The sequence below is a fragment of the Micropterus dolomieu genome, unplaced genomic scaffold, assembly GCF_021292245.1.
Source record: "Micropterus dolomieu isolate WLL.071019.BEF.003 ecotype Adirondacks unplaced genomic scaffold, ASM2129224v1 contig_14574, whole genome shotgun sequence".
Classification (NCBI taxonomy): domain Eukaryota; kingdom Metazoa; phylum Chordata; class Actinopteri; order Centrarchiformes; family Centrarchidae; genus Micropterus; species Micropterus dolomieu.
Window position 1 is genome coordinate 4,739 of NW_025743560.1, and position 9,929 is coordinate 14,667.

The window sequence follows — 9,929 nt, forward strand, 5'->3', positions numbered from 1 at the left end:
ACTACTGCTACTACACCATCCACTACTGCTACTACACCCTCTACTACGACGACTACACCATCCACTACTGCTACTACACCCTCTACTACGACGACTACACCATCCACTACTGCTACTACACCATCCACTACTGCTACTACACATCTACTACGACAACTACACCATCCACTACTGCTACTACACCATCCACTACTGCTACTACACCATCTACTACGACAACTACACCATCCACTACTGCTACTACACCATCCACTACTGCTACTACACCATCCACTACTGCTACTACACCCTCTACTACGACGACTACACCATCCACTACTGCTACTACACCATCCACTACGACGACTACACATCTACTACGACGACTACACCATCCACTACTGCTACTACACATCTACTACGACGACTACACCATCCACTACTGCTACTACACCATCTAATATTTCTACGACTACACCATCTAATACTTCTACGACTACACCATCTAATACTTCTACGACTACACCATCCACTACTTCTGCTACTACACCATCCACTACTGCTACTACACCATCCACTACTGATACTACACCATCTAATACTTCTACTACACCATCTACTACGGCTACTACACCATCTACTACGGCTACTACACCATCTATTATTTCTGCTACACCATCTAATACTGCTACTACACCATCTACTACGGCTACTACACCATCTACTACACCATCTACTACACCATCTACTACGGCTACTACACCATCTACTACGGCTACTACACCATCTACTACTTCTACTACTCCATCTATTATTTCTGCTACACCATCTAATACTGCTACTACACCATCTACTACGGCTACTACACCATCTACTACGGCTACTACACCATCTACTACACCATCTACTACGGCTACTACACCATCTACTACTTCTACTACACCATCTATTATTTCTGCTACACCATCTAATACTGCTACTACACCATCTACTACTGCTACTACACTTTCTACTACAGAAACTACATCATTAACTACAGCTACTACACCACCCAGTATTCATACCCATGTAGTACTACAACTCGGTCGCAGTGTAGTGGAGGTGGTAAACTCACCGCAGTACCCTGGTGTACCACAGACGGTCTTCATGGTGACCTGGTCATCGACGATTTTGGAAAGACCAAAGTCAGCTGTAAGAGAGGAGAACATTTCTTCATTAATAAAAGAAAATCAATTTATTGTTTCTTTAACTGTAGAGGTTTGCAGATGAAAGATAGTTCTTGCATCGACGTGTTTCTGCTGTTTCCTGTTTGTATTTACAGTGAATGAGGGGGTGAAGCAGTGGAAGGTGGAGGCGGAGGAGAATGTGTATCACTGCAGGAGAGTCTCTGAACTAAAGGAAGGTGTTGGCGGAGGAGTCTCGCTGAAGCACAGTGGAGGCTGAATGTGAGCTGCTTCCATCTGTAACTGTTAGCCGGAGGTCCACCGGCCATCTGGAGCTTCTCCTGCTCCGCCAAATAAATGGACCAGACGACAGCGCCGGGCTTCTGTTACACATTCAGACTGAGGGGTCTGTACAAACTAAAGAAAGGAGAACTAGAGACCATCTTGTGATGCCACATCGGTGTGCATGGTGCAACCAGATTTCCTCACTATGACTAACCGTCCTCGCAGGATCATCCTCTAACCTGTTAGCTGTTACATGCAGATGTTTCGCTTTTATTTCCTGGTTTGATACAACAACTGTCCGGCATTAAACACGGTACAGTCACTAAAACAAATGTGGGCCAGGCAGTGATTCCCACAGGATTTTATGAGACTCCGGTGGTGGATCTCGCACACTCGAGGGGTTAACCCCACCCCAGGGAAACAATTTGTAAACATTAAAGTTAAATGCATTAATCTGGTGCAACCCAAAATCAATCAATCAATCTCTCTTCAGGTCTTCTTGTCTTTGTAAAGAGAGAAATTGATAGAATAAAGTGTCTAACCTGCCTGTCAGCTGCTCTGTGACCTTTCATTTACCAACAATACGTGTGCACTCCAAATTCAGGTACAGCTAGTTTCACGGGTTCGATCCCTTAGTAAACGTCACCGTAGTGACGTGTGCGAGCTGACGGCAGCGGGCCAAACACAACGTTAGAGGTCTGTAATGTTATGATGAGAAGTGTGATAATTGTTTCGCTTCATTTTGAAACTATGGCGGAACAAGTTAGACCGTGGCGGGCGCCGTTGTCTCTGTGATTAATGGGAAACACTGGGGCAACGGTCGTCAAGTGGGGGGCCGGTCGCCTCTCTTCTACTTCCATACCTTCTGGTGTTTTTGCTCGCGATCGCAGAGCAAGAAAGTTTATTTAAATAGAACAACTTGTTCATAGAAGCATTTCAGTGTGCTTTACATAGACACGAGCAAATTAAGAAGTATAACAAATAAAAAGTAGGCTACAAGGTAAATGAAAGTAATAAAAATATCTCATTAAAAGAATAATAAATAGTAGAATAAAAAACACGGGGGAAGTTTCGGGACATAACAGCCCGAAGCATCACGTCCCCATCGGGCGTGACTAGAGCTTCACTTCTGGAATGACCGTGGGGTAAGAACAGAGTGCGAGTTTCCTCAATCACAGGCACATGAAAAGAGAAATGGTTTTAAGCTGGATTTAAAAATTTGGGGCACATTTAATATCTTCTGGTGATTTGTTCCAGCTGCGTGCAGAGAAGCAGCTAAAAGCAGCTTCACCGTGTTCAGTTTGGACTCCATGGACCTATGAGCCCTACTCGGTTTATAATCTTTTAACATATCAGTGCCGTCAAATATATCATTATTATGCAATAACATAAAGTTCAGTATCACAAAAGAGATTCTCAGTTTTCTCCAAGTTCCACAGAGGCAGTGATGGAAAGTATATTTACTGAAGTACTTTACTTTAGTATTTCTATTTTCAGCTACTCCAAACTTCTACTCCACTACATCTGAGAGGGAAAATAAATGTTGATTCAATATTATTGATCCTGGGGTAAATGAACAAGCTACCCAGCAGGTCATCATTAAAAGTAGCTGCTGCAGCATTAAAGGGATGAACACATGAATTAATCAATAATTATAATCCAGTAAATTAATGTATTATATTTCTGAAATGGGCCATTCTTTACTTTTAGTACTTTAAATATATTTTGATTTGAAATTAGGTCTTTTACTTGTAACAGAGTATTTCTAGACTTTGGTACTGCTACTTTTACATAAGTAAAAGATGTGAGTACTTCTTCCACCACTAATAAATTTTTTTGTGGCCAGAAAACTTTATTAGCTGCTAATAATTTCCCTCCATCTGTTTGAAACTTAAAAGAAAATTCCCATATTTATCAGCATGTGTATTATTCTCAAATTTGAGAAAAGGTTAATCTGAGAACAATAAACACAATAAAACACGGCTGATGTACACGTGAATACGGAGAGTACATGATGTCTGCGCTCTGCTGTAGCAGCTGCAGGCTTTCCAGGCTCAGACTGAGATGATTTCTGTGGCTTTAAAGACTTTCTGGAAAGCTGCAGGATGCTTAAATCCCCAGACCTCTACATTTCTTGTTGTCCACGTTGCCCAAATCTGTGAAACTGAGGCTGTGAGTAAACTCAGCAACAGACGTGGTTACAGCAAATCTGCACAGAAAAAGTCCAGTATGGGAGTAAATCAGAGTCAGAATCATTGATCATGCAGAGACAAATGTATATAATGCAATTAGAAAACACAAAAATCCATAAACAAACTCTCCATGATCCACAAACACGATTAGAACTTTCACTAAAATTTGAATGAAGGCGTGTGTGAGGGTCATATTATATTTGTAGATTGTTTTGCATTTGTTTCCAGAATTTTGACACAACTGTTTCACAAATTACAATTTCTACAAATCCACTTTTGCAAACAAACACAGTCTAACTTGTAATTTCAAACCGCTGCATGCGGATAAAATTCTGTGCAAAGCTCAACATTCAAGTGTCAAACCTGTGTCTGTGGATCGCTTCCTATTTCTCTACAAATCATTTTCACACTGGTTTACCACAAAGAGTGCGACTACGATCCACAAATGTAGTCGGCCAATCACAAGTATTGCTTCTATGTGATGTCACGTTTGAACATGCCCTTCAAAATAAAAGCTGTAACGTGTCAGAAACTTTACATCAGGGGTCGGCAAATAAATCTGGCCTCGGGCCGAATGTTTTTCAAGCCGTCACACGGCGGGCCAGAGACTCTTTCAAATGTCTTTCAGAACTTTTCAAAATAAAAGCTCTCAAAAAAACTTGACATAAAGCATTGCTGCAAAAAACGTGATCGCGCCTTTTTTTGGAGGCAGAATCACTTAAGAGGAAGTGATTATGTGAGTAACCTGATCTAGTTCAGCACCAGCCGCTATCAGTTTATTTATTTTTTATTTTTCTGCTATCAAAGCAATTGCAGACCAGTGGACTCGTTTGTCCAGCAGGTGGCGTGTACTCCGTGTGACGCCTCTGCTCTTCAGGGAGGAGGCCAGGCAGAAAGTTTGTGCTCAGCCTGTGTATTAGAAGTACCTGGAGAACTTTCAGGGTTCAGGCAATAAACCACCTGACCCATATAACAAACAAACAAACAAAAAAAACAGGAGAACTAAGTAACTAAGTACATTTACTCAAGTACAGTTCTTCAATACAGGTCTGGCGTACTAGTACTTTACCAGAGCATTTGTGCAACTTTCTACTTCTTCTCCACATCTCAGAGGGAAATATTGTACTTTTTACTGCACTACATTTGTACATTTACATACATTAAGTTAAATTTGTTACTTTTAAGATTACAAATGTACATATAGATCCTTCCTGTCCTGTGAGAAACACGTATCTTTCAGCGTTGAGATGATGCATTTTCCAGCTGATCCAAGTTTAAAGAGTTTAGTTAATTGAAGGATTTTCCAAAAAGGAACTCTTCATCCTGCAGTTTATCACTAACCCGTCCACATGGTCTACTTCAAGATAAAGACGCCTCAACGTCTGTTTCCCTTCATAGAAAAACTCTAACATTTGTATGTGTGCTGCTGTCCTGACCACAGGCTGAGTTCAATAAAGTTTCATTCATTTCGTGTCATAATCAGATCTGAAATCGTGTCGCGGTGTTACCGATCTTCAGCGGGGCGTCCAGCGACAGGTCGGCGTACAGCAGGTTCTCTGGTTTGAGGTCACGATGCACGACGCCGTTCTCATGTAGATACTGAAACACACAAAAACACAGGTTGAAAACGGGCAGTGCCCTCTAGAGGCCAGGAGGTGGGGGGGGGGGGGGGGGGTCTGTGGAGGATTTGGCAGCATGGACTGACAGATGGCCTCTTCCTCCAGCTCCCAGCATCCCCTGCTGCGGTCTGACTCACATCCTCTTATGAGCTCAGCTTCTGTGAGCGAGGAGACCTGAACTCACTTAGAAACTATAGAAGCCGATAAATCAGTCAGCGAGATTTATTTATTTTCTCTGTCCAACATTAAACTTAAGTTACAAAATGAAAATTTCAATCTGTTACTTATTTAATCTGCATTAATGTCATGACAAATATCTCTACTGCGTTTCTTCTGCGTACTGCGTAGTGTGTAGTGTGTACTGCGTAGTGTGTACTGCGTAGTGTGTAGTGTGTACTGCGTAGTGTGTACTGCGTAGTGTATAGTGTGTACTGCGTAGTGTGTACAGTGTACAGTGTAGTGTGTAGTGTGTACTGTGTACTGTGTAGTGTGTACTGTGTACTGTGTAGTGTGTACTGTGTAGTGTTTAGTGTGTACTGTGTACTGTTTAGTGTGTACTGTGTAGTGTTTAGTGTGTACTGTGTACTGTTTAGTGTGTACTGTGTACTGTGTAGTGTTTAGTGTGTACTGTGTACTGTGTAGTGTGTAGTGTGTAGTGTGTACTGTGTACTGTGTAGTGTGTACTGTGTACTGTGTAGTGTGTAGTGTGTAGTGTTTAGTGTGTACTGTGTACTGTGTAGTGTGTACTGTGTAGTGTGTACTGTGTACTGTGTACTGTGTAGTGTACTGTGTACTGTGTAGTGTTTAGTGTGTACTGTGTAGTGTTTAGTGTGTACTGTGTACTGTGTAGTGTTTAGTGTGTACTGTGTACTGTGTAGTGTGTAGTGTGTAGTGTGTACTGTGTACTGTGTAGTGTGTACTGTGTACTGTGTAGTGTGTAGTGTGTAGTGTTTAGTGTGTACTGTGTACTGTGTAGTGTGTACTGTGTAGTGTGTACTGTGTACTGTGTACTGTGTAGTGTACTGTGTACTGTGTAGTGTTTAGTGTGTACTGTGTAGTGTTTAGTGTGTACTGTGTACTGTGTAGTGTTTAGTGTGTACTGTGTACTGTGTAGTGTGTAGTGTGTAGTGTGTACTGTGTACTGTGTAGTGTGTACTGTGTACTGTGTAGTGTGTAGTGTGTAGTGTTTAGTGTGTACTGTGTACTGTGTAGTGTGTACTGTGTAGTGTGTACTGTGTACTGTGTACTGTGTAGTGTACTGTGTACTGTGTAGTGTTTAGTGTGTACTGTGTAGTGTTTAGTGTGTACTGTGTACTGTGTAGTGTTTAGTGTGTACTGTGTACTGTGTAGTGTGTAGTGTGTAGTGTGTACTGTGTACTGTGTAGTGTGTACTGTGTACTGTGTACTGTGTAGTGTGTAGTGTTTAGTGTGTACTGTGTACTGTGTACTGTGTAGTGTGTACTGTGTAGTGTGTACTGTGTAGTGTACTGTGTACTGTGTAGTGTTTAGTGTGTACTGTGTAGTGTTTAGTGTGTACTGTGTACTGTGTAGTGTGTAGTGTGTACTGTGTACTGTGTAGTGTGTAGTGTGTACTGTGTAGTGTGTAGTGTTTAGTGTGTACTGTGTACTGTGTAGTGTGTACTGTGTAGTGTGTAGTGTGTACTGTGTAGTGTGTAGTGTGTACTGTGTAGTGTTTAGTGTGTAGTGTGTAGTGTGTACTGTGTAGTGTGTACTGTGTAGTGTGTACTGTGTAGTGTGTACTGTGTACTGTGTACTGTGTAGTGTGTAGTGTGTAGTGTGTACTGTGTAGTGTGTACTGTGTAGTGTGTACTGTGTACTGTGTAGTGTGTAGTGTGTAGTGTGTAGTGTGTACTGTGTACTGTGTACTGTGTACTGTGTACTGTGTAGTGTGTAGTGTGTACTGTGTACTGTGTAGTGTGTACTGTGTAGTGTTTAGTGTGTACTGTGTACTGTGTACTGTGTACTGTGTACTGTGCTGTACTCGGCCTGCTGGTGTTCCTCTTTAATGACACTGCAGCGTTTCACTGCATATGAGAGTGACAACGTGTTGAAGGATGAGTTGTCAACACGTCCACCTGGAGGGGTCGCCACCCTGAGTTTGAGAAACTGGTGGAAAAAAGACATTGATGTGTTTGGGGGCTGCAGGAATTTTCTGTGCTGCAGATTAACGCCACACATATCTGATACAACTGTACCGGAATCTGAACACACACACGCAGAAACACAAACAAACATAACCACACGCAGATATAAACACACAAACATACACAGGCGTATGTTTGCCTGCGTGCTGATGTAGGTCAGCTGTGGTCAGTGTTTCTGTGTGCGCGTGTTTCTGTGTGCGCGTGTTTCTGTGTGTATTAATCCTCTCTGCTTTTAATCTGTTCAGCAGCAGGAAGGAAGCTGCTGTTACATAAGAGACTGCAGCGCTGCTACACGCTGCCACTACAGCGCTAACACCTGAAACACCTGCAACCGACTACAGCAACCGACTACAGCAACTACTGCAGCACCTGCAACCGACTACAGTAAATACAGCAACACCTGCAACTTACTACAGCAACACCTGTAACCAACTACAGCAACTACAGCAACCGACTCCAGCAACTACAGCAACACCTGCAACCGACTACAGTAAATACAGCAACACCTGCAACCGACTACAGCAACTACAGCAACACCTGCAACTGACTACAGCAACTACAGCAACCGACTACAGCAACTCCTGCAACTGACTACAGCAACCGACTACAGCAACACCTGCAACTGACTACAGCAACTACAGCAACACCTGCAACTGACTACAGCAACTACAGCAACACCTGCAACCAACTACAGCAACTACAGCAACCGACTACAGCAACTACAGCAACACCTGCAACCGACTACAGCAACTACAGCAACACCTGCAACCAACTACAGCAACTACAGCAACCGACTACAGCAACTACAGCAACACCTGCAACTGACTACAGTAAATACAGCAACACCTGCAACCGACTACAGCAACTACAGCAACACCTGCAACCAACTACAGCAACTACAGCAACCGATTACAGCAACTAAAGCAACACCTGCAACCAGACTACAGCAATAAGCAACACCTGCAACCGACTACAGTAAATACAGCAACACCTGCAACTGACTACAGTAAATACAGCAACACCTGCAACCAACCACAGCAACTACAGCTGATCCGTGCAGAACCCAGCTGATCCGTGCAGAACCCAGCTGATCCGTGCAGAACCCAGCTGACGCCAGTGGGCATTAAAATGAAGGGCATTGGGGCTTGTTTCCCCTGAGCTGGTCTTCTCAGGCAGAGCTTCCTCCCACCCTGCTTCATTTGACAGAACAGCAGCTGCTCTAAAGCTTCTGACGATCAATCAGAAGATTATTTTCACTCAGACTGGTAATAATCACATGTTATGATTATGTCTGACTTTTATAATCAATTACAGTGCTTTTCCTGTCGCTGCATATTCGGCCATGTTGCTGTGAAAAGCCCGGTGTTGCGTAAGCATGTTTTTAATCATCAACACGTTGCCATTTAAATATGATTTTGTGGCACTTTCACGTTTGATTAAATCTGCAAAGAAACAGGAAGGCTGTGATTCATCAGCTGGAGGAGGAAGAACTCCTACACAACACAAAATCTGCTTCTGAACAGCAGCAGGAAATCAGTACAGACTTCAGAGCAGAACCATGGCAGAGGTTCCAGATGGATCGGTCCAGCCTAGCTTAGCACAGAGACTGAAAGCAGAGGGAAACTGTTAGCCTAGCTCCATCAAAAGAGAAGAAAACTTCAAGTCTGTCTGATTCACGTGTGGTATCTTGTTAGCTCACGAGCTAATCAGCTAGAAGGTATTTCTGAGCTAACAGGAAGTTAACAGAAGCTAACGCTAAGATAATAAAACCTAGAAGATAACTCTGTTGTAAAACTGGTTTTGTTGGTGTTTTGATGCTTTTTAATCTTTATAAGACTTGATTTGATCTCTAAGCTAACAGCTAACTCTTAGCTGAGAGGAACTCAAAGATCTCTCTAATCTGACAGCAGCTGACGTCTCTGTGCCTCAGATGTAAGAACAACATCAGGGGAAAGAAAGTTTGAGAGCAGCTGGTTTATGATCTGTGGTTTAGCGTGAGAGACTGAACAGAGACGGAGGAAGTGAACAGTAATCTAATGATTGAAGGGACGGGTGGAGCTGGAGGATCCGGTCACAGAAGTGGCTGCTTTGTGATGAGAAGCAGAATCTCAGACGGCGCCGGATTTCCCGACAGTGACAACAGACACTGAACACAGCAGTCTTACCGCCACGGCCTCCAGGATCTGTTTGATGACGTGAGCGGCGTCTCGCTCGCTGTAGTAACCACGCTCTACGATCCTGCAACACACACAGAGAGAGGAACAGGACGTAAACTTCACCAGAGGGGACCAAAGACCGGTCTGGCCCGGACGTGGATCAGGTTTCAACTCCTCATTATTCTCCTGGGCACTTTAATCTGCTGAACCCTCAAACTCATGAAGATAATTCTGTATTTAATTACGGCCTAAAAAACAGATCTCTCCTCAGTGCAGTCAGTCTGTTCCCAACAAGTCTTTATTTTCTTATTTTAAAAGGGACAGTGCTTTAGCCAGAAAGCTAATTTCCGTCTGTTGTCCCTGGCCGGTC

The 9,929-nt window shown here is 43.1% G+C and overlaps 1 protein-coding gene across 1 annotated transcript in view; it reads right to left on the reverse strand.

The window, feature by feature from the left end:
• The window catches only part of LOC123966927 (calcium/calmodulin-dependent protein kinase type IV-like), a gene marked incomplete at both ends in the record, with an annotated part of 11,796 nt that extends 2,155 nt beyond the window's left edge, over positions 1–9,641 (reverse strand). The window contains 3 exons of the mRNA XM_046043003.1: positions 1,094–1,168; positions 5,128–5,218; positions 9,569–9,641. Coding sequence (XP_045898959.1) covers positions 1,094–1,168; positions 5,128–5,218; positions 9,569–9,641 — 239 coding nt within the window. The remainder of the gene's footprint in view (positions 1–1,093; positions 1,169–5,127; positions 5,219–9,568) is intronic.
• Between the last annotated feature and the right edge of the window lie 288 nt (positions 9,642–9,929).